The following is a 25,734-nucleotide window of genomic DNA, read 5'->3' as shown; positions in this document are numbered from 1 at the left end:
AATTTTAGCAGAATGGCTATATAAAGAATTAAATATAGCCTCTGGAGAACTACTTTATCATCAGGGAATAATGGTACCTGACTAGATTTAAAAGCTTCCAGTAAAAAAGTTCCTTATCACCTGAAGTGCAACATAGATTTAGCCGTCAGTCCACAGTCTTACATTTTGGGTTATTTCTCTTGGACTACAAACAAGCCATCAAAGGGAAAATAAGAGCTAGTAACTACTAACAAAGCAGTCTTTAGATATGGCTTCCGGTGCTCAGCTATACATAAAACTCTGAAAAAGTTTGTTTATCCCTCTAAGGCACCAACCAGGAACAAAAGGAAGCTGAGGCAGCAGCTGTGTGGCTCTCAAGGGTTTTGGTGACGTGGGGGGAGCCATGAGAGGGAGGGAAGGAGAATGGGGGTGGCGATCCAGGGGTAAAGGAGCTGGGGACAAAAAGAACAAGGGTAGGTGACCACCATGCTGGTGCCAGGAGCAGGCAGACGGGGCCACACATTCAGCTCTTTCATTCTTTATCTTTCCATGTGGGCTACCATCCTGCTGCTGACCTGAGCATCTACTGAAGCTCTCCAAGACGGCTCCCTGAAGTTCACATGCACCACTTCAGCAAGAGAGGGACATCCCAAAATGTTACCCTCCCCATCTCCTACTAAAACTCCCCTTGCTTAGTTCCACCTCTGGGTATACACAGAAAAGAACTAAAAGCAGGGACTTGAACAGATATGTGTATACCAAGTTCATAGTCGTATTATTCACAATAGCCAAAAGATGGAAACAACCCAAACATCCACTGAAAGACGAACACGTAAACAGAACATTGTACTATATACATACAATGGAATAAGATTCAGCCTTAAAAAGGAAGGAAATTCTGACACATGCTACACATGGGTGAACCTTGATGACATGCTAAATGAAATCAGTCAGGCACAAAGGGACAAATATCGTATGATTCCACTTCTATGAGGTTCCTGGAATGGTCAATTTCATTGAGACAGAAAGTATAACCGTGGATACTGGGGGCTGGGGAGAGAGGTAATGGAGACTAACTATTTAATGGGTACAGAGTTTCAGTTCGGGAAGAGGACAAAGTTCTGGACATGGATGGCAGGGACAGTTGCACAACACTGTGAATGTACTTAACACCGCTGACCACTTAAAAATGGTTAAAATGGTAAATTTTATAATGTATATTTACACACACGCGCGCGCACACACACACACACACACACACACACACAAAACAACCCTCACTTACTTGGCTGAAACCATTCGCCTTCCCAAGAAAAATAAGGTCCTTTTTGCTGTTCAGGAGGTATCCCCATTAAACCACATCAGCACCTGCTCTTGCAAATTACACTTAAATAACTTAACCCCTTGGAATCATTTGCAAGTCAGAGGAAATGAGTTTTTCCCAGAGCACTCCCAACTTTAGAAATGGAGAAAGGTCAAAGGTCAGGAGAAGTCACTGGCCGAATCCGGGAGAATGCATGAGTCAGCAGCCTCTGTCCTCAAGTATACTCCATCATCAAGGCGTTCTTCTTCTCTGCTCCACTGCTCACTCCTAAACATTGGTTCCCTCATCACAGCGACTGTCGTACTCACAGGCAATTATAGCCTCCCTTTATTCATCTTCAGCTCACTGCTACTACAACACAGAGACATGGTTCCTTCCATCTTTCCTCTCGCATGGGTGACTGACTTCCAATTTCTTGTCCCACCGCAAAAGAATAACTATACCTAGACATCACCGACAATGCTGCTAAATCATTCTTCTTAATGGCACAAATAAATATAATTTGAGAAACCAACAGACCTGTGACCAGAGAGTCAAGTTCACTGACTCCTATACTGAACTACTATTCTAGCCTTAAAAGAAAAAAAAAAAAAAAACTGTTGTTCATTCACACAAGAAAAGTCCAAAGCACAGCCTTGACCCTAACTCCTTAAAGACATCATCACCTACTATACAGGGATCTCCAATTGACAAGGCAACTGAATGCTCAATAGAGAGACCATGCATGTCTTCTGAGAGGCTGGTAGTCAAAGTACAAGACACCAAAAGGACATCAAAGTCTGAACCTAAATGACAGCACAATGCAGCCATCGCTAAACTTTGGTTTTGCTCCAAGACTCAAATCCAACGGAGATGCCCAAATTCACTGTGTAGAATATCCTCACCAGCATTCTATATTTAACATATGGCAGGGCAACATTACTAACCACAAGGGCCTGGTGAGAAAGTTAAGGGGATGCTTTAAAAGGAAATCTGCCCGAAGAAAGAGCAGGTAGCAGAAGGTAACAGTTTACCAAGCCCAGACTGGGTACATGACACATGTTTCAGGGAGTCACTAAAGGCCAGTTGTATACCATGAGAGCTCCAGGGACTATGGAAAAATAACACAACACCCATGTCTGCACTACAGAAATCAAAGCCTCTGGACAAGCCAACTCTAGCTGCCATTGCCAATCAACTGCAGCTGCAGTTTTAAATCAAAAGTAACTTTAGTTGTAAGCCATACAGTAACACGACTCAAAGGTGCTCTCTTCATCCTCAATCACAGTTACCCTTGCCATTTTATAAAATATTTCTTAATGTTTATTTTTGAGAGAGACAGAGAGAGCTGGGGAGGAGCAGACAGAGAGGGAGACACAGAATCTGAAGCAGGCTCGAGGCTTCAAGCTGTCAGCCCGGAGTCTGATATGGAGCTCGAACTCGAGAACCATGAGAACATGACCTGAGCTGAAATCAGACGTTCCACCAACTGAACCACCCAGGCATCCTTACCCTTGTCACTTTATGATAGAGGGGGAAAATGCCAACACATAGTACGTTTTTAAATTTTTTTAATGTTTATTCCTTTTTGAGAGAGACAGAGAGACAGAGAGAGAGAGAGAAAGAAAGCGCAAGCGGGGGAGGGGACACAGGAAACCGAAGCAGGCTCCAGGCTCTGAGCTGTCAGCACAGAGCCGGACACAGGGCTTGAACCCACACACCACGAGATCACGACCTGAGCCGAAGTTGGACGCCCAGCCGACAGAGTCACCCGGGTTCCCCTACACAGAACATTTTTAAGTGGAATAATTTGAATCCATACTTACAGAGAAATATATTTGGCCTTTCTCCTTCCTTTTGTTTTCCCTTTAAGTTGCTCTTAAAGAAGAAATATTTCTTTTCATCCACCATGATTACCACTTGCAAACTCTAATAAGGGAAGATATTAGGATCAAGCGAACTAATACATGAGCTAGACCTTGGCAAAACTGCAATGTTCCTGCTGTTACAACCACTCACATCGCTGGGCGTAGCAACGCCCAGCAAACTCTCCTGTTCTTCAGTGAGACCCAGTCCTGGTCAGCAAATCCTCACTGTACCTAGACCACCAAGATGTCTCCATTCAGATGATGATTATCTGTATTTCAAATTCTTATCAACGCCTGGGTGGCTCAGTCACTTAAGCATCCGACTCTTGGTATCAGCCCAGATCATGATCTCGTGGTTCGTGAGTTCAAACCTCGCTTCGGGCTCTGCGCTGAGTGCATTCTCTCTCTCCGCCCCTCCCCTGCTTGCACTCCCTCTCTCCCAAAATACATAAACAAACATTAAAAAAACAAAATAAATACATAATAGTTTTGCCCTAAGCTCCAGCTGTAGAGACCAAAGGCTAATAGGACAACTTAAAATTAATTTTTCAGCAAGTATTACATACAGCCCACTCTAATGAGAACGTGGTCAAAAGAATCTGATGCCAAGTGGTGTTGCTTGGAATGGGAGCCTGCGTGGGGCACCCAGGAGATGGGTGCTGGCTGTGTCTAGGCAACACTGGGCATAGGTCAGAGTTAACATCTGCAATCTGGCCTCCCTCCATCCGCGTATTGAAATATAATTCAGCAGAATGAATTGCTAGACATGCCTAAACCCCTTGGGAAATGACAGATATTGATGAATGCTGTTGAGAAGATATATGGACGGAAACGGCAAATAAATAGAACCATTTTTTCTCAGAGTCAGTTTGCGGCTATGTGGAGCAGCTGTTAAACTACTTGTCAAGCTCCCCCCTCTCCCTTCCTCTTGCTCCTTCCTCTTCCCCATCTGCCTCCACATCTTTCTACAACCTCCCAGGAGGACCAGAACCGTGTGCGCTTCAAAATACCAACCAAATGAGTAGGAGTCATCTCCTCCTTCCCCGTCATACCCTGACTTCCCAACCCAGTTTGTCCAATTCTTTTCAAAATTTCTTTTCACCTAAATATGTTCACTGCCCCCTCTGGATCCTGGAAATATGTTCCATGTTTAAACTCAAGAAATTGTTGACTTCAAGTCCATTACCATTTTGCTCCAGTCACAAGGTTCAAATCCCAAATTCAAAGCCTGACTATTACCGTGTAGCAGCTGCATGCCTTGGTCAGACTTAATCTCCTGCCCCCCAGTTCCCAGTGCATGTTCTGTGAAATGGAGATGAGACACCAATCTCACAGGGTGGCTGGGAGGACAAACTGAGTATATGAGCAGAGAGCCTCTACTAGCATTTGACAAAGACAAGTCTTGGGATAAACAATGACTTATCCCCTCTTCTTTCCAGGGCTGAACACCTCTTCCTGCCAAGGGCACTCCTCCCTGACATCATCCCCAGACTGGACCAGATTCTCTCCAGCACAGGGCACTTTGGGGATAACTAGTTCTCATTCATTCATCAGGTAAACTCAGGAGCATAGAGAGGGAAACCAGTCGGAAAAGGTTTGTATCCTGGTTTCCCCATTTATTAACTAGAGAACCCTGGATACATTCCTTTTCCTCTCTGAGCTCTAGTATCATACCTCTAGTGCTGATGTCAATAAATTACACACATCAAGTACCCAGCACAGTGTGGAATACACAATTTGTGTTTAGTGGTGGTTTAGGTCCCCCGCCAGGATGCTTGATCCATCCATCACAGGCACCGAATCCATACTCCAGGGCACTAATGGCCTCCACTTTCCCCATCATGTTACCTATTCCTATGTGGATGTATGTGTAGAGAGTCTCATTTATTGCTATACGTAGCCTGCTCTTCTCCACTGTAAACTCTGTCAATTGGGACTAGACTTCATCTGTGTTTTCAGCCATACATCACATCCAGTACACAGAACTTACTGAACTTGTACATGATTATACGCTTATATCTGTGCATACTAACTCTCTATTTTGTCTCTCATTTATATTTCAACCAGGGTTCCTATTTTCCCATTACTGTTTGGTTGCACACTGCCTAGAAAAATATTCACATTCAGGGGTGCCTAGGTGGCTCAGTCACTTCAACATCTGACTCCGGATTCCGGTTCAGGTCATGATCTCATGGTTCATGAGGTGGAGTCCCGCGTTGGACTCTGAGCTGACAGTGTAAAGCCTGCTTGGGATTCTCCCTGTCCCTCTCTCTCTGCCCCTCTTCTGCCAACATGCATGCACTCACACACTCTCTCTCTCAAAATAAAAAAACTTTAAAAAATATATATCGAAACTCAGTCCCGTTGTTTGCTTTGTAACAATAATGGCAAAGACGCAGCAACCTTAAATGTCACTCTTCTTGGGTTTGACTTTCACTTCTAAAATGCATCTCCAGGGGCGCCTGGGTGGCGCAGTCGGTTAAGCGTCCGACTTCAGCCAGGTCACGATCTCGCGGTCCGTGAGTTCGAGCCCCGCGTCAGGCTCTGGGCTGATGGCTCGGAGCCTGGAGCCTGTTTCCGATTCTGTGTCTCCCTCTCTCTCTGCCCCTCCCCCGTTCATGCTCTGCCTCTCTCTGTCCCAAAAATAAATAAACGTTGAAAAAAAAAATTAAAAAAAAAAAAATTAAAAAAAAATTGAAAAAAAAAAATAAAATGCATCTCCAAAAAAGTCCAACACCTCCACAAAATACTGGTTATTTTCAAGGTAGGCTGATTAGCCTCAAAACACTAGATAACAATTTGTACTTAGCATCTTGCTTTGTGAAGAAATTATGGATCCTATTCAATAACATTCTTTTGGACACTAAGATGATTTTATTGACACACTCAAATATCACTAGCAGCCCTGGATGCTAAACATTTCTGACAATGGCCCTACATCTAAATACTTATGACAGAGAGCAAGGAGGAGCTAGCCATCAGGAACTTTACAAGAGAAACAAAAAGAACAAAGGCAGCCAGAAGGGGATAAAACAAACTCCATTATCACAATCCAAGCAGAAATTTCCAGACAAGTACAAATTTCTTAACAAGTTCTGTTTACCCAAGGAAACTTCTATATACAATTGAATTCTCATAACAATGTATTTCCACATATATTTATTTGGAACAGTTTCTAGTTCCAAGCTGACTTTTACTCCAAATAGATTTCAAATTCTTCCTCCCCAATAGCAATGTCCATGTATGCTTTCTGAAGAATCTAGTATTTTGTCTCCAGTTTGTTGATACTAATTAATGAACAACCAAAAAGTCTAGAACACAACTATGAAAGATTTCTTCAAAAAATACCATATCATAGATCTCCCCATGATTCCAAATGGTACTTTGTTAAAGTCCCCATTCCCGGAGAGACAGACTTCCATCAGGGACTCTGTAGCCTGCTCTCCTTCCTCTGTTAGTAGGAAAATTAATGTCCATCCTACCTGGTTTAAAAGCAACAGAATCTAAGAAGCTGTATTATCCAAGCTGCAACCCTATGCCCTGAATTAAGTCCTAAGAAATCATTGATTTCCAAAACATAACAAAATAGTGCCCTTGTTTTTAACAAGAGAAAAATTAAAGCCCAGATTAGCATCATGATTGGCTCAGCACTGCTTAGAAATTAATGAGAGGTATAGGGTTGGAATTCAGCCCTTTCATTTCTGGTCTATTATTTACTCACTGAGTTCTTCTGAAAGCTTAGATGACATCAAGTAGTCTTGAACTCCAGGGTCAAGTCTTCATGTTTTAAAATAATGGTATCACTAGACTAGTTGGCATTCCTTTTTAGAGAATTCAGCCGTGATTATGGGGGAAATCAGTGTGCTTGGTGCTGAGTTGGGGGAAGGTAGCCATTCGGTTGTCCTAGTCACCCTCTAAACAGCCATCTCTCAAGATTGAGTCTGCATGAAAAGATGCTCAATGTCACTCCTCATCAGGGAAATACAAATCAAAGCCGCACTGAGATACCACCTCACGCCAGTCAGAGTGGCTAAAATGAACAAATCAGGAGACTATAGATGCTGGCGAGGATGTGGAGAAACGGGAACCCTCTTGTACTGTTGACAGGAATGCAAACTAGTGCAGCCACTCTGGAAAACAGTGTGGAGGTTCCTCAAAAAATCAAAAATAGAACTACCCTATGACCCAGTAATAGCACTACTAGGAATTTACCCAAGGGATACAGGAGTGCTGATGCATAGGGGCACAAGTACCCCAATGTTTATAACAGCGCTTTCAACAATAGTCAAGTTATGGAAAGAGCCTAAATGTCCATCGACTGACAAATGGATGAAGAAGATGTGGTTTATATATACAATGGAATACTACTTGGCAGTAAGAATGAATGAAATCCTGCCATTTGCAGCAACATGGATGGAACTGGAAGGTATTATGCTGAATGAAATAAGTCAGTCAGAGAAAGACAGATATCATATGTTTTCACTCAAATGTGGATCATGAGAAACTTAACAGAAGACCATGGGGGAAGGAAGGGGGAATGATAGATACAATCAGAGAGGGAGGGGAAGCAAACCACAAGAGACTCTTAAATACAGAGAACAAACTGAAGGTGGACAGGGAGGTGGGGCAGGAGGAAGAGGGAAAATGGGTGATGGGCACTAAGGAGGCCACTTGTTGGGATGAGCACTGGGTGTTGTATGCAAGCCAATTTGACAATAAATTATATTTTAAAAATTAAATAAATAAAAATATAAAAAGGCAAAAAAAATTGAGTGTCTGGTCATTTTCTTCTAATAGTTCCATTAAATGCATTTAACCTCCCATTATTTGAATCCACAGAGAGGACCATAACTGTTCAAAGAATGGCAGTGGGGCATTTGCATCCAGACTTACATACATAAGAGGACATCACATACCAGATCTGCTTGGGGTTGTCCACAGAGATAATCCTGTCTCTGAGGTGACTAAGCAGCCAGAGAATCAAACATTAGAAAAGGATATTGTACTGACATCCATGTGTAAGGGCTCTAACCTCCTGCCTTTCATACCATGCATGTACCTAAAAGACAGTATGTCTGAGGATGCCTAGACACAAAACCATTCCAGTATTTACTGACGGATTTTGCAAATAAAAATATAAGACCCCTAAATCCATTCCAGTACAAATAAATCTGTACTGGATTTAGTGAATTTAGTGCCCAAATTTCAGAATGGGCATACATATACTAAAAATAGGATTAGCTGTCTATGTGATATTATTAATGGTGTCATGCATTTTGTCTGGCCATCCTATTTACTGAGCAATTAATATTTGCAATGCAGGAAACTCTGCTTTGAAGAAACAAGGAAAATGTCAAGGAATTTATAAACTAGTAAAAGGGATGATAGGTACACAAATAACAGAAAATTTAGAGTGATCCATCCTGTAAGAAGAAAGCAATATACGATGGAAAGAGAGAGTTAAAGTAGGGCTGTTGAAGAATCAGCAAGTGATATGAAGGTGTTTGGAATGGAATCTGAATGTAGTTAAGGATCCTGAGTTTCACTTCCCTTTTTTTTTTTTTTTTTTACATATAAGTAGGCATCTCAGTGCTATGCGTTTGTGCATGTATTATTTCCCCCCTATTTTTAAAAATTATTTATATGTACCACTGCAGCCACAATCTAGTGCAATGGAGCAAAAATAGAGCAACAAAACGTTTTTGCTCTGAGATTCCTGGCAACCAGGGCAAACACAGTGGGTGACCCAGCTCTCAGTACTTAGCTCAAGAAAGAATTCAAATTTATCAGACTAGTTTAACCCCTTTTTCCTTGTTCTGAGCCCAGTGAAATTTGTTTGAGGTTTAAAAAAAAAAAGGGCACTGACATATGTAACTGTTCCTGTCTTCTAGAGTGATGTAAGGCAAAACTACAGGCGTGTCCGAAAGTATGAGACACTAAATAAAAATCAAGGGCACAGAGCTGTGCGTGCATGCATACGTATAAACACTTACCAAACGTCCATGTATGTTACTTAACATACATACATGCCTCTCTCTCACAGGGATTTGGAACATGGTAATTCTGCTACCTTATGCAAAATCCTTCAAGCCTAATTTGGACACAGGATTAATCATGTAGGGTAGGAATGATTCCACCTTGGTCTTATTCAGAAAGAGGGAAACAGACATTTAAATAATACTGTATTTTCTTTTCAAAAGTCTCACTCCCAGCAGTGAGCCAGTCAGCAATGGGTTAAAAGCAAGGACGGGGCTTACCCTCAAGATCTCCCTTCTGGCCCTGGTGTGATGCAGGGCACCTGACACAGTACTGTCAAAGAACAGAGAAATGATCTGGCGAGGCAGACACAAGAAAATAAATGTAGCCCTGACAATAGGCGTTGATTAAATACTTGAATGACAATGGAACATGACAATGACAAATGCAGGCTACCACCACCAGAGTCATTAATATATCAGGAACACTAATTTTTATAAATCTTTAAACTTCCCGGTTGGTGGCATTTGCATTCCTTTCCTTATACTCTTACTATGGAGTTGACATACAGTCAGCTTCATTTTCGGTTTCCACCCAGGAAGTAAAAAACAGGTCTACATTCTTGACTTTGATTCGCCACTGAAAATGAGCTTTAAACAAGAGATAGATGGCCTGGGGTACTCAGTTTCAGAGGCTGGTGACAGGACATCACTGGAATGCTCCTCCAGGGGAGACAGTGGGTTTCTGAGCTCAACAGTGGACAAAATATTTACGTGTGAAGGGAGAAAATGAAGGGAAACCGGTCTCTGCAAAGACTTCCCCCCCCCCCCATCTCATCTTGGTAACTAAAATTATTTACTACTCAAGTTTGAAGGGACTTGGAGGCTGTCTGATCCAACCTGTTCATTTTACAGAGGATGAAATTAGGCATCAGAAACCGAGCCACGCTTTACTTAAAGGTATGCTTGTCACCAGCATCTGGGCCTCTGAGCCCCATTTCATGGTTCCCATAACACCCTGCAAGAGCAGTGCGTAACCTACCAAGTCACCCAGGCAAGTCACTTGCTTTCCATCTTGAAACCCCATTCAGTCTACTCCATGTATCCCATTCTGATCCATGCCTCCCCCAAACGCTACTGCATCACACCCCACTACCACGCATGTGTTGTCCAGAGGATTCCAGTACATGAGCACTTAGCACCTCACGTGCACTTCTGAGCAGATGTGGTACGTTCCACTGCACACATTAAGACAATGTCACCAGAACAGCCAGTCACCCATATCCAACTGCATACATGTGGCTCCAGGGTGGCATGAAATGGCAGCACCCACCATCTCCCTTGCATTCCCCAACCTTATCTTCCCTTCCCTACTAATTATTTTTTTTTATTATTTTTTGAGAGAGAGAGACAGACAGACAGGCAGACAGACAGAGTGTGAGCAGGGAAGGGGCAGGGAGAGAGAGGGAGACACAAAATCTGAAGCAGGCTCCAGGCTTTGAGCTGTCAGCACAGAGCCCAACGTGGGGCTCAAACTCATGGACAGCAAGATCATGACCTGAGCTGAAGTCGGACGCTTAATCAACTGAAGTTGGACGCTTAACTGACTGAGCCACCCGGGCGCCCCCCCCCCCGCCGGCGCCTACTAAGAATGCTGTCTATGGGATTTAATGGGCCATACTGATTTTCTCTTATTTAACTTTATATTCCATGCTCTTCACTACAACACTGTCAATTCAACTTTTGTGGCATCCTCACATATACCAAAAAGTGTCACAGGGAGCTAAAACCAATCCATCTTTTATAGATGATACATACATGGGGCTGAGAAGATAAGCTTAGAATCTGCACGCCTTCCTGAACCTGAAAGTACACAAGGCAGAAAGGATGGGAAAACCACGTCCAGCCACGCTTGGCCTCAGTCCACCCTATCAGGGCAAAACAAATGTTCAGGACTGTACAAAAATATAAAATCAGCAGAGAGAAAACAAAAAAGAACATGATAATCCCCCTTCAAAAAGTCAACCCCTTGATAAAAATGCCAAACCAAACCACACAACTCCAAGTGAAATCAACTTTCTCTTCTAAAGTAAGTTTTCAGAACAAACAACTTGAATTTTTCAGGCACCTGGGTGGCTCAGTCGGGTGACAGTCTAATTCTTGGTGTTGGCTCAGGTCATGATCTCACAGTTCAGGGATTCGAGCCCCTCATCAGGCTCTGGGCTGACAGCATGGAGCCTGCTAGAGATTCTCACTCTCTCTGTCTCTCTCCATCCCTCTCTGTCCCTCCCCTGCTCGTGCTCCCTCAAAAATAAATAACTAAACTTTAAAAAAAAAGAACAAACAACTTGAATTTTTGATACATGGTTTCAATAAATTCATTCTTCTCTCAGGAATAACCCAAGTCTGTTACTTATAGAACCACGTTAGAACACAAAAAATATGGGCAAGACATTAAGGGAGCAAGAGAGAGACCAAAAGGGTGAATGAGGAAGCCTAGTGCTTTGTTCATGTGAACATTCACGCATCTTTGGTTTGTTTCTGTTAAGTTTCTTCATTAGTCTCATTGATATAGAGAGCTTCCTTACATATTTAGACACATACAACTTTTTATTTTGGTGTATCTATGTATTCTGAGAGAGAGAGACAGAGAGCACGAGTTGGGGAGGGGCAGAGGCAGGGGAGAGACAGAGAATCCCAAATAGGCTGCTCACTCTCAGTGCAGAGCCCGATGTGGGGCTTGAACTCATGGAACATGAGATCATGGCCTGAGCTTAAATGAAGAGTCAAGAGTCAGACACTTAATCAAATGAGCCACCCAGAAGCCTAGACAAATACAAATTATTTTAAAATAATACCAGCACTTGGGGCTCCTGGGTGGCTCGGTCTGTTAAGCGTGTGACTCTTCGTTCGGATCATGTCAAGACCTCACGGTTTCGTGGGTTCAAGCCCCACATCCAGCTCTGTGCTTGGTAGTGCGGAGCATGCTTGCGATTCTATGTCTCCCTCTCTCTCTCTACCCCTCCCCCACTCGCTCTGTCTCTCTTAAAATAAATAAACATATAAAAGATTTTTAAAAAGTAAATAAAATGAAATAATACCAGCAAAAACTGACCTTACCACATTTGATTTGCCACACCCAGCTGAAGGTCAAGAAGGCCAACTCAATTTTGGAAGTCAGAATGGTTCAGTTCTATGTAAGTATTCAACTGATTTTCCTACCCTAGTGACCTTGAAATTCTAGACCAACAGCGATTTAAGACCCAAGCGACTTTTTGGTCTGCAGAAGGCACCTCAAAAGGCTTAAGGGAAACTGAGTCTCCTATCAACATCTTAATTAACACTCAGAACTAATTTTGAAGTCCTTCTATCTGGTATAAAATTGTCAAGTGGCTTTCTGAAAAGCCAGATTTGCTGACCTAGCATGGCTCCCAGCACTCTCTGGAACTCACACTACTTCAAAGCAAACAGCCTAGTCTCTCATCTGATTTCCGGTATAAGAAAAACACATTTGATTCTTCAAGTCCTCATTTAGACTCATCCCTTAATTAATTCTCCCAGCATGCCTTTCATCCTCACCTCTTGGGAAGGCCTCCTTGGTCCAAGAGGCCTGAAAGAGATATGTATTTGACTTTCAAAGAGGTCTCTGCAGCCTGGCTCAGAACAAGGTGGCCACACGTCAGTTTGAGGCAGCAGGGCACCAGGGTCTGGGAACCACCTTGTGATCACTCTGTCAGGTGAAGCAATGACACACTGGTGGGCCACCGGCATGAGAGATGAGCCACAGCAGAAGGCTACCTGACAGACACTGGGAGGCAGCACCTGCCAAAGGAAGTGGCTGCATGCCCTATTAAGTTTAAGTCTCTGGAGCTATGCCTACCCTGGCAAGGAGAGATTGCACAACAAAAATACACCACAAGAGTCATCTTGTAATTAGAACACCTAGATACCAACAAAACATCCAGACACAGAATGACATAGGGGCAGTGAAGACAGCAATGATTTCAAAGACTATTTAAAAGCAGGCACTCTCACCAGGAAGAAGGTACTAATGGATTTGCCTCTTGACTGCTTGGTAACTCAGAAAAATGCGTAGACATCCTCCAACTTCCTTAGCAACTGTTGATGAACTATACAATTTTATAAGTTCTAAGAGAACACTCAACTAATGTAAAAAAAAAAATTCCTATTCCCAGTTACATGCCTTCAGCCCAGAGATAGAGAGAGAGAGAGAGAGAGAGAGAGAGAGAGATTCACTGACTCACTGACTCATTGATTCATTGACTCAATGATTCATTGGTTCATTTATTCATTTAGCATGGAGCATGATATAGGTTGGAACACATGAACCATGAGATCATGACCTGAGCCCAAATCAAGAGTCAGATGTTTAACCAACCAGCCAGGAGCCCCCAGTCTGGCAATGTTTAAAGTATTGGCAAATCGCAAAACAAATAGAAATAGGATGTTTTTAAACCAGTACGACCTTAAGTGTGAATTTGCAGTGGATCCAGGATCTTTTTTCTCTGTTGTCCAAGAGCCAAGAACCCAGATGGAAAGCAGAACAAAAGAGCACCATTTACAACAACTGCAAATGTCTTTGCCCTCTAAGAGTTTCCAATTTTGCCATATATCAAAATACTAACATTGCACTCAACCTTCAGGGCCTGGGTAAACCCAACTTAGCCCACATAGTGCTCAGTCCCAAATACAACCACATGCCCAAGTGCCCACTACCTCTCCTCCTTCCAAACTCCCATGTGCTTTGGCTCCGCCACTGAGAAATTCCACCAAAGGCACCAAAACTCCACGCGTTCTTAAATAGCTCAACCCCACTCTCCCCACCACTACCTTCACACGACCCTCAATCTGGGTTCTCTGCTATCCATGTTCTGTGGAAGTACTGTTCCCACTACACACATTTCACTGGGGCCTTACCTTTTCCTCAAACATGTCAATAGCCTTCACTTGCAGTTCATGACCTCAGACCTTAAATGGGTTGTTAACGCTCCAAAGCAATCCTACCACATTTATGGCTCCTTTCCTGTTCTCCAAGGCCATGTGACTTCCCTCTATACTCGACTCCCATATAACCCTCCCAACTGCTACCCAGGGGTCTCATAATAAATGGAGAAAAGCGAAGCTACCAAATCTATTAAACTACCTACTTTTTATCAAGAAAATTTATTGACAGCAGTGATATGGAAATGGGACATTTAAAAATGAAACTTCTTATTCTCTTGAGATAAATGTAGATTCGTATGCAGTAGTAAGAAATAATATAGAGAGAACCCAGGTACGCTTTGCCGGGTTTTCCTCAACAGTAACGCTCCGCAAGACCATAGTGTACGATAAGCATCAGGATAACGACTTGGACACAGTCAAGATACAGAACATGTCCATCAGCAGAGGATCCCGCATGTCATCGATTAAGAGCCACACTTACTCCCCTCCCATCTCCCCCTCCTAAAGCCCCAGCAACCGCTCACCAGTTCTCCACTCCTACAAGCGTGTTACTTTGAGAATGGTATACACAAATGGAATTACACAGCAGGCTTTTTTTTGTTTTTAATGCAGTCTAATTCTCCGGAGATTCACCCAGGCCACCATCCCCATCAATAGTTCATTCCTGTTTACTGCTGAATAGTATTCCATGATATACATCCACTTTTGCATCCTTTCTCGCCTCCTTCCTCTGATGACAAGAAAGGAAGTGCCCCTTCTCCCATAAAAAAGCCCACCTTCTTACATGTGCTCTGGATACCTTGCCAGGTTCCTGCGGAAGCCCTTTACTTTGGCTTTCTTCACTGCCATTCTCAACACCTGACAAACATGCTCACACGGACCCCATGCTAAGAGGTCTCCTTTTGACCCCTTAAACTTTTCCAGCTCCCACAATGTGTCTACTCCCTTACACAGCAGCACTTTTCAAGAGAGCTATCTACACTCAACTGTCTACCCACTAGCTACCTCTCATTCCTTAACTACCGTTTGTTCTTAACCCACTCCATTCTAGCTTTTCGTCCCACTTCACTACTGTCCCCAAGGTTATCAGTGACCATACTGCAGATTCCAATAACCATTTAGAGCCATCTTCCTGACATGGAGCCAATTCTTTCCTTCTCAAAATACAACTCTCCCTTTTTGCGATCCCACAGTCCTGACATACAGAGTTAGCGAAGGGAAATTACCACATTCTATTTCTTTAGTAAGACCTATTTCTCTCTCAGCCTTCCCCAACTCAGTAAGCACCATGTTGCCATTGACTCTTGTGTATCTGTACAAATAGGCAACGGCCCAGAAGGACCATACTAGTCCCCTCACCTTCTCCCAAGAGCAGCACCAGGCTGGCATTTGGCTGTGACCATGTGACATAATCTTGACAGAAAGAATGTGAATGGACAAGAAGAATGTGTCTCTTCTAGGCTGGGACTTTTAAGAAGACAGAAAGCTTTCTCCTTTTTTTTTCTTACTTCTATTATCCAGAAGCAAAGTATATTAAGGCCATAGGGAAGAACAAAACCAGAAGATGAAAGGAGTGTGGGTCCCTGACTCAGCATGAGGAAGACAGCTGCCTGCTAACCAAAAACATGTACATGAGTAGGAAATAAATAAGCATTGTGATAAGCCACTGATAGGTTTTGGTTTGCTTGTTATGGCATTCTAACACACGTCATCATTGTATAGGCATTCTTTGGATGAAATTATGAACATAAAAAATCTAGGGCATCAACGAGAACTTTTAGGAGCAATATTTACTAAATACCAAGGCTACCCATAAAAAAAATGAGGTCTTATTTTATGTAAATTCACTTTAATCTGAATTCTTGGTCTCACCCAGTAAGCTAAGGAGGCCTCTAGGATGGAAAACCCATTAACCTCTACACAGCACTAAAACACAATGGCCACCAGGTTAATTTTAAAGAAAAGAAAAAAAAAAAGCTTTTTTTAGGATAGGGTTGTTTGTTTTTCTTTTCCGTCTTGAAGTAAAATTCACTCTGAAATGCTTTTAAAAATTTTTCAGATGTTATTCCAAACTGATTTCCATAGTCGAAGAAAGAAAAATGTCTCACTATTTTCCCCAAGATAGAACACCACGACGCTGTTACAAATTCTAGTTTATACTATCTACAAAGTTGGTTTATTATTATTAGATGCAACTTGCAAACATATATAGATTCCTTTGTTTTACACTCCAAACAAGCCAGTAAGTTTTGAAAAAACACAATTTTCCTCATAAGGAAAAGAATCCTGCCTTTTCTGACCATTAGAGCTCCAATATGTATCATAGTTGTGAAATTCAGGACCTGGATTGAGGACACTGCTTCACATATCAAGAAGCCAGGACTCAAGATCCTGAGGTTCTGTCCTTCATTGTGCAGCTCCCTTGCTGTAAACTGTCAGGTACATTACCACATACTTATGCCTAGACTTAAGGGTCTGTATAATGATTAAAATAACACTCCTTTTACTCATCAAGGGGTTCCCAAAGCTCAGTGTTTACATGATGCTTCTGGTTGCCTACTTAGCAAGTTGCAGGCCATAAAGAGAGAAGATAGCTTTAGCCTCCAAAATAAAATTAAAAAAAAAAAATCAGACAGAGTTGAATACAGCCAACTCTGTGTTTGTTGTTTAAAAGCTAGCCCTGGAAAAAGAAAAAGTACCGATAGTTTGTCTACATTTGTCTACATTAAACAGATATCACTGTAATAATTAAAAAATAGGTAAAGGCAAAAGAAAAAAAAAAGAGAGAGAGAGAGAGAGAGAGAGAGAGAGGCTAATTATGACAAATGGAATTATTGGTCCCAATTCTTTGCTACCCTGCATTAGTGTTATATATCTGCACCTTGGCCTAGATACCATGTGGGTAGAACATGTTTCTACCCCTTAACTCTGGGCTTGACCATGTGACTTGCTTTGGCCAATACAAAATTAGAAGACATGATGTCCCCAGAGGCTTGAAGCATGCCTGAGCTGGTGGATATGCACTCTCATGCTCCTGTCTTTTACCAGAATATGATGCCTTGCCTAGCTGCTGGTCCAAGGAAGAAGACAGACACATTGTGCAAATCTGGACTCAAATAGCATCCTAGACCCAATCCTAGCAGAGCCCAGACAAAATGATCCAAAACCCAGCTGACCTGCAACCATGTAAATAAGAAATACTTGTCTGCCAATGAAAGTTTGTAGTTATACAATATTGTCACCAACTGATAAACCACTTAATGCCTCAGGAAATCTCAGTGGCAAAACATGTCTCATGGATAGAACTGCAGGGTGTAAAAGAAGGCCATAACATCCTTCACGTGCCCATTTTTAAAGGGAACCCAGTCAACAATCATCCCAGGAACTGTCTTCCTCCCACTTGTTATATATACAATTATTTCCTTACATTTATAGCAAGACCTAGGAAGCAATCAAGGCCATGAGACCACTGAACAATGGGATTTCATATTAAAAACATATTGGGAGACTATGTCAATGTTACAACATATTCTTTTACTACACGATATTTAATGTTTACAATTACTTTCCATTTTATGTGTATACTACAATGTGTTTAGCCAATATCTTTTGCCAGGTAGTTAGATGATAAGCAATTTTGATTCTAATAAATGATGCTGATCTAAATATCACTATTGTTATTTCTCTGCACCCATTCACAACTATTTCCTTGTGATGAAATGGGAGACACAGAATGGCTGGGTTAACAAATGTGTAATTGTTTAATTATTAATTGTATAGTTTTAATTTACTTTTGCAATTAAGGGACCAGGATCCCTATAGATTGAGTCAGCCCTGGATTCCAAATGAGCAAAGATTCCCCCCCCTAGCATTCACTCCAATTAACCCTGCTGGAGTTTACTAGAAACCTACGGGTACCTACTGCATTACGAACAGTGCAGTATTTACAAGAATGGACTTCGGAGCCACGACACTCAGGCTCAAATCTTGGCTCTGCTCTTTGTGAACACCATGATCTTGTGCAATTCAGTCAAACTATTTGTTCCTCAGTTTTTTCATCTGTAACATGGGGATAAGACTGCCCCTCATAGGGGGATAAAGATGTTTAAGAAAAAATTAAGGCAATAAATATAATTCCCTAAAAACAATGCATGCTACATAGCAAGCTCTCAAGGTTAGCTCTCATTATAATTAGTGACAACTAGATGAAAACATCATAGATCTTCTCCTCAAAAAGCAGAGTTCAATGAAACTTACCAAGGATAACTGAGTGGCAAAAATTTTAAGCTATAAGCCTTCACAGAATCTTTGTTTTTGTTTTTGTTTTTTTTTTTTTTCAACATTTTTATTTATTTTTGGGACAGAGAGAGACAGAGCATGAACGGGGGAGGGGCAGAGAGAGAGGGAGACACAGAATCGGAAACAGTCTCCAGGCTCTGAGCCATCCCCAGAGCCCGACGCGGGGCTCGAACTCACGGACCGCGAGATCGTGACCTGGCTGAAGTCGGACGCTTAACCGACTGCGCCACCCAGGCGCTCCCACAGAATCTTCGTTTTAAAGAAAGCAGTAAAAAATTGCCAAAGAAAAGAGTCTTTTAGATTAAAACAAAGCTAAGCAATATGAAGATGGCTGGTCTTGATGTTACAAAATATATCAGGTACAGATTTCTGATGGCAAAACCAGTTACTTTGACTTAATTAAGTTTAGCAACAAGTATATCCCAAGGTAAGATCACATGTGATAATTCACAGGTGCCTATTACTAGTAGAAACTCTTCAAGATCAGAAATGATGTTTTCTTTCTACTGCAACCCAATACTGGCACAGTGCCTGAGACAGATGGAAACTCAATGGATAAAGGATCCAAACTGATGTTCAGAAGCCCAAGTTGCCCACCAAGTGCAAACACCCCAAATTCAATCCATGCTGCACATAATATTCATAGCCACCCATGGCTGGGCTAAGGGCTTGGCATAAATTCCTTCATTAAATCCTTAGCTAAGCTATTCAGAGGACCAATTAGAATGTTTTCTTCATATTCTAATCAAACTTACAAGAAACTGTTTTTAAAAACTGACATTCATGAGATTCTTTTAAGCGCTCTCTCTCTCCCTCTCTCTCTCTCTCTCAAGGGCTAATAAACATTTTTGAAAATTACATAACCTGAAATTTAATCATATGCAAGTATATATAAAAATGTAAAGGTGTATATAAAAAAATAAAATAGGGGCGCCTGGGTGGCTCAGTTGGTTAAGCGGCCAACTTCGGCTCAGGTCATGATCTCGCGGTACGTGAGTTTGAGCCCTGTGTCGGGCTCTGTGCTGACAGCTCAGAGCCTGGAGCCTGTTTCAGATTCTGTGTCTCCCTCTCTCTGACCCTCCCCCGTTCATGCTCTGTCTCTCTCTGTCTCAAAAATAAATACAAACTTTAATAAAATAAAATAAAATAAAATAAAATAAAATAAAATAAAATGAAATGAAATGAAATAAAATAAAATAAACTGTATATATAGCACACTAAATTATTAAGAGTAGAATTGCTAGAGCTATTAAGATTATGAAATGGGAATCAACTTCAGATTTTTTTTTAAGCTGTAGGCCAAATTTCATGACTCAGGTCATTTATCTGCATCAAGAGCTATACCTCTGCATTGTTTTAAAGCTTTAAGTATACTCCTCTAGCAAAAATTAGAGAGAATCATTACTGCCCCTCCTTTTGGTCAAAAATAGTATAACCAAAGTAAGTAAATTTCCTAAGTGAAATGAGTAAGGAAAGGGATGAGTCTTTTAACCATTAAGATTTAATTTCTCCACTTACAAAAAAGGGTTGGACTAAACAATGTTTAGGATCTCCCGCTTAAAAAAGCAAATAGTCTCAATCTGTAAAGGAAAGCAAAGAAAAATATCCTCACAAGCGTTCAAAGAATATCAGTATAACTCAAGTATGAACATTTGCCTAAACTTAGTGAAGTGAAGCAGTCTTTGGTGAATTTCTTCCCCTTGGCCTGAGGTCAATTTCACCCTGCAGTATGCCACAATGGGTCAAATGTTCTAAAGTCTACTGAGCCTATGACAGAATCCTTGCTGTTACCAGAAATTTATCTCTTGGAAGTCAAAATCCAGGATTCTCCAAAAAATGTGAATAACTCAACTTACTTTTCAGACCATTTAGGAATTGGCAGAGAAAACTTGTCGTATACAGAGAAAACTCTGCTTTGTGACTTAATAATCTGTTTCTTGGGCCCCTGGGTGGCTCAGTCGCTTAAGTGTCCAATTTTTGATTTCAGCACAGGTCATGATCTCACGGTTTGTGAGACTGAGCCCCACATCAGGCTCTGTGCCGACAGTGTGGAGCCTGCTTGGGATTCTCTCTCTCCCTCTTGCTCTGCCCCTCCTCCACATGTGCATGCTCTCTCTCAAAAACAAACATATAAAGAATAATAAAATAAAAACCAGTTTGTCCAAAGATATTTATATTCACAGAAAAAAGCACTCAGAAAGAAAAAGAAATAACCTTCAGTGATTTAAAGGTGAGTAATATGAAAAATTTATATGGTGAGTTACTTCAAAGCACTTTAAATTGGGGCGCCTGGGTGGCGCAGTCGGTTAAGCGTCCGACTTCAGCCAGGTCACGATCTCGCGGTCCGTGAGTTCGAGCCCCGCGTCAGGCTCTGGGCTGATGGCTCAGAGCCTGGAGCCTGTTTCCGATTCTGTGTCTCCCTCTCTCTCTGCCCCTCCCCCGTTCATGCTCTGTCTCTCTCTGTCCCCCCAAAAATAAATAAAACGTTGAAAAAAAAAATTTAAAAAAAAAAAAAAAGCACTTTAAATTATCTTAGGCTGGCTATGTTTCAAGTCAATACAAGTGATTTGTGTTTTCTCTGTATTCGAAAATGTTTAAATTAAATTTAACAACATGATTGAAAAATGGGTGAGAAGGAAAATAAAAGGATGAAAGCTGTGAAGACATTTCACAAATGATAAACGAACGTCCAATAAGCACATGCAAAGATGTTCAACACCACCTAAGTCATCAAGAACATACAAAATAAATCCCTGATGTGATATGACTATCTATCCATTAAAATGGCTAAAATCAAAAAACAACTCAATACCTGGCAATACCACAAGTTGGCAAGAATGCAGAGCAATTAGATTGCTCATCTGTCGCTGGTGGGAATGTAAAACGGTACAATTTTGGAAACAGTTTGGCAGTTCCTTATAAAGTTCAATATACACTACTGATGCATGCACCAACACAGATGAATCTTAAAAACATACTGAGCAAAAGAAGCCTGACACAAAAGAACATGTACCGTTTGATTCTATTAATGTTAAATTCTCGAGGTAAATCGAATCTGCAGTGAGGAAAAGCAGATCGCTGGTTGTCTGGGGCCAAGAAATGAGGGATGAGAGCAGGAAAGACAAAAACAGGGCACAGGAAAGGTTTTTATCTCGACTGTGGTGGTAGCTACGCTGGTGTATAAAATTTGCCGAATTGGGGCACCTGGGTGGCTTAGTCAGTCAAGTCTTGATTTTGGCTGAGGCCATAATCTCACAGTTGGTGAGATCAAGCCCCACATGGTGCTCTGCGGTGACAGCGAAGAGACCTGCAGAGGTCTCCCTCTCTCTCTCTCTCTGCCCCTCCCCTGCTCTCTCTCTCTCTCAAAATATATAAACATTTTAAAAAGTAAATAAATTTGCCAAAATCTGTGCACACACCTGCTTTCACAGGTCCCTTCTGTTGTATGTCAACTTTCTCAGTAAAATCCTCAATTTCAGAACATGTGCCCTCCTTAAGACCCATCACCCACTTAGCTTGTTAGGATGAGGACTGGAGTAAATGAGTGATGAACCCCTGAATTCTATGCCTGACACCAGGAGTACACTGTTTGTTACGTAAGTGGAATTTAAATAAAAATTCGAAACAATAAAATTCTCAATTTCACTGCTCTCTGGATTGCATTAGATTTCACCAAAGGGTCTGCAGAGGGCCAGGCCCATTCCAAAGCAGGCCAATTTTCACACCACCTGGGAGGACCCGCCAGTGTGTCAAGGCAATTCCTCCTCTTGCGCGTCTGTCATTCAGGACTCACCTGTGAGAGCTCCTCCCAGGCTTCCCCGCCGCAGCTCTCGCCCGTCCTCACTCAGCTGTCTTTTAAACTTCAGTGACTTTGCAGGACCAGAAGTCACATCCGGGGTGCTGCATTTCCGAAACGGCATGGGCGGAGGTGACAGTATGTGGTCAAGCTGTAGAGACAAACACAGGGGCATCACAGGCTGAGGACACTCTCATACCCACCATCCCCCTTGCTTATCCTTCTCCAAATCCCTCTCTCCCAAGCCTGTTCCTAATGTGGTTACTTTAGAGAATTCAGGGTTTCACTATTGTGTCCTACATCTGGAGCACATTCTGGCGTGCCGCAAAATCTCAACAGCAGTGACGTTTAAAGTGCAGGTCCCAACAAATTAGTGGGTCATGAAACCAAATTTAGTAGATCTAACCAGGATTTGTTTAAATGTAGCAGAAGTTGTTAGAGTCCAACAAAGGAAAAGCACAGTTTCATGAATTGCCTGGTTAAGTTATACTTGTGTGTGTGTGTCCTTACTCACTGTGTAAGGTATAGGTCTTTCTGTGGGCCATGATGTTTCTAAAAAATGAGGAGTATTGTTCTATAGAGAATCAATAGATCACTTCTTTAGTAGTTCACAAAAGGAAATCCACAGGCTTCTGGTGCTCACAGATACATGCAGGGAAGGGAAATTTCTAAGCACCACATCCCTTAATGCAAATCAATACATCCCTATAACACTTTATAGCCTTGTAAAAGAAAACCTGTCACAAGAATCAGAGAAACTAAAATCACTTCAAGAGATAGCTTTCTACAAAAGAATCCCTTGTGTCACAACACTTATTTCAAGATCTGTCCTCCTTTTCTAAGAAAACCTTTCAAACTTGAATAGGGCCACATCTTCTAAAATGTTCACCTTCAGAGTATATATGCAATATATATATACATATATACATATATATATATAGATGGTTACTGAGGACCAAAATACTCATTTGCATACACATCTATCCAGATGGTTATTAAGAACAAGAAAGGAGTACAAAAGGTATTCGTGGAAATTCCAAATGCCACAGAAAAAAACTTTGTAGAAATTTAAATTCAGACAAGACTTCAGTAGCGCTGCTCAAATCTGAGCATTTTTAGGGATGCTTCACTGAGATTTGCTTTGCTTTGTGTTCATGGGTAGAGAAACAACTATCTGGTTATATCTGTCTGAATTTTTGCAGATTAGCACTATCATGGATCTATTTTGCCTACATGGTGCAGCATACTCAAAACGATGGCACAAAAAGAAATTTAACCCTGCCTATGAGTAACTCCTCCCAAGCGCAGTGGGGTAGAACAGACCTCACTGGCCCAGCTCTTACAAGATGTGTGCTCCCCCAAGCTCACTGTATTCATTAGTAACACCCAACATCTGGGCTTCAAGCACTTGTCAGTAAGTAACCACCTCAAACTCAATGCTGGTCAATTTCTTACTGTATTTCATGGCCACTTAGTATTATTGTGAGAGGTCCTCGAAAAACTAGCAGTGCCTCCACTCCAGGATCAAGCCAGATCAGTAGGGAAAAGATCCCAGGTTGTACTTTTGGAAGCTATTTGTTGAGTCTGCTGTTCATTACAACAGCATCCTACTTAGGACAGCCTCTAAGAAGGAACTGTATCGAATTTTAGATACTCTGGCCTCAAACCTTATGGACACAAAATTGAGCAAGAGAACCCTGGACAGTGACACATCAGCTACTGGAAAATGCAGAAAGCAATCAGTGGCTCAAATGTGGTCTGATCATTATACAATGTAGAAGTTATTTTTGCCTCCTTCATGGCTCCATTTTATGCCTTTACTCTGTTTTTTTTTTCTTTTTTCTTTTTTCTTGGCAATGACAGTGAGCACCCGTATTCCCTTTACCACCTTTTGCCATACTACCTTTGCTCTCTCTTCTTCTGTCTTCTCCCACCCCCACACAGTGGAGAGTTGCACACATTATGGATCTTCACCCCCCAAAACTTCAATATGCCTCTTCTGAGAACAAGGACATTCTCTTCAGTTCTCCTACCCTGTATTACAGGTATCCTTTTAAGTGTCTCAAGTCTTTCGTTATCACCTTGAATTATAAATAGTAGGGAAAATATAAAATAAGATTCTACCATGTGGACTCAATACTAGGAATTTGCTTCTGCCTTAAAAGGAAAGCTTGCAGCCACAAGGTGGCAATGTGTCACAGACATTCAACACAACGTTCCCCAATAGCCAGCTACTGGATCCCGTAAATGCATCCAGAACCCCTGAGAGTATCTGAGTGACTTAGAGTCCATTCCACTTAGTTATTTTCTCCCAATTACTAGTGGCAGCTGCATAAAATACAAATATTTATTGTTTAAGGGTTCATCAACTTCTGCTACTTCTTTTTCACCTGAAGTTAAATTTTTCAGCTTGCAGGATTACAATTACTCTCTCTGGGGAAGAGTGTTATATCACAAGTTAACAGAGGGTGGAAAAATAAGAAGGAAGATAATTCCTAAGTAAGAATTATGTGATTTCCTTACATATTTCCAGACAAAGCCCTAGAAGATGAAACAAATGCAGGCGAAGAAGGAAATCAAGAAAAAAGTAAAAGAAAACAAACAAAAAAGAAAATCTATTTCATCACATATATAGCCATGAGCTATTAGTCCATAACCCGGCATTTCTAATCAGAACCGCAACCTCAAGAGGGGAGTATTATTTTAAATCTGGGAAAATGGAGTCAGTGAACTGTGAGGGCTGTCAACGTTTCAAACACAGTCTAAGGAGAAAAACCTGTAAGCGTAGCACCATGTTCCAGGATCCCATTTCCTTCTTCACATCAAATCACAATCCCAACAGGGCTCTCTCTAAATAGATCATTTTTCCAAATTTGCTGGCTTGTCAGGGGCTCAATGTTCTTTCTACAATTAGTCAAAGCTTCTCAAAATGGTCCACTGCAGCCCTGCGATTTCTTTTTCATTTTTTGTCCTGATTCAAACACTCATACTCCAATGGCAAATATTTCATCACACCCTAGAGCTTATGGTAGACATCAAACTTATCACTTCAGACACAGCCCTTTAAAGGATTCCTGTTTAATGTTTTCCAACTTTTCCAAACTCCCCACGTCTCATACTACAGGAAGCTCAGCTAATGACAGAGCTTGTCTTTAAACCAAACAATGAAGGCTGAACTTATCATGCCTGCTTCACAGACTTCTAATTTTTGTCACCAAGCAGACAATGCATTCCTATCAAGAGATAGCCCTCTTCCCTTGTCACATACTTACCTAGTCGCTGCTAGCCACAAACTAGCCTGCAAAGACACATTCTGCAGAAATACAACCTTACCTCATTCACCAATAGCAAATATTGATTTGTGGTGGATCCCATTTGCTCAAAGCTTCCCAGTTTAGTTTTCTCATCCTCCTGCAGTTCCAAGGACCACAAAACAGTTTGAAGAGGTCCAGTGGCATATCATTAAATGTCAAAGTCAGACAGATAGGGACCAAACACACCACATACATGTCAACAACTTCTGTTGCCAGCAGTCTATCACAGGAAGCA

The 25,734-nt window shown here is 41.6% G+C and overlaps 1 protein-coding gene across 10 annotated transcripts in view; it reads right to left on the bottom strand.

Annotated features, from left to right (window-relative positions):
• The window catches only part of MAST4 (microtubule associated serine/threonine kinase family member 4), a 568,735-nt gene that overhangs the window by 400,699 nt on the left and 142,302 nt on the right, over positions 1-25,734 (bottom strand). For all 10 annotated transcript variants that reach the window (XM_045494932.1, XM_045494941.1, XM_045494949.1 and 7 more), the window contains exon 2: positions 22,183-22,336. In XM_045494932.1, coding sequence (XP_045350888.1) covers positions 22,183-22,336 — 154 coding nt within the window. The remainder of the gene's footprint in view (positions 1-22,182; positions 22,337-25,734) is intronic.

This window comes from Leopardus geoffroyi, chromosome A1, assembly GCF_018350155.1.
Source record: "Leopardus geoffroyi isolate Oge1 chromosome A1, O.geoffroyi_Oge1_pat1.0, whole genome shotgun sequence".
NCBI classification, from domain to species: Eukaryota; Metazoa; Chordata; class Mammalia; order Carnivora; family Felidae; genus Leopardus; species Leopardus geoffroyi.
Note: the sequence above shows the minus strand (reverse complement) of the source record. Positions and strands in the feature narration are given on the sequence as shown.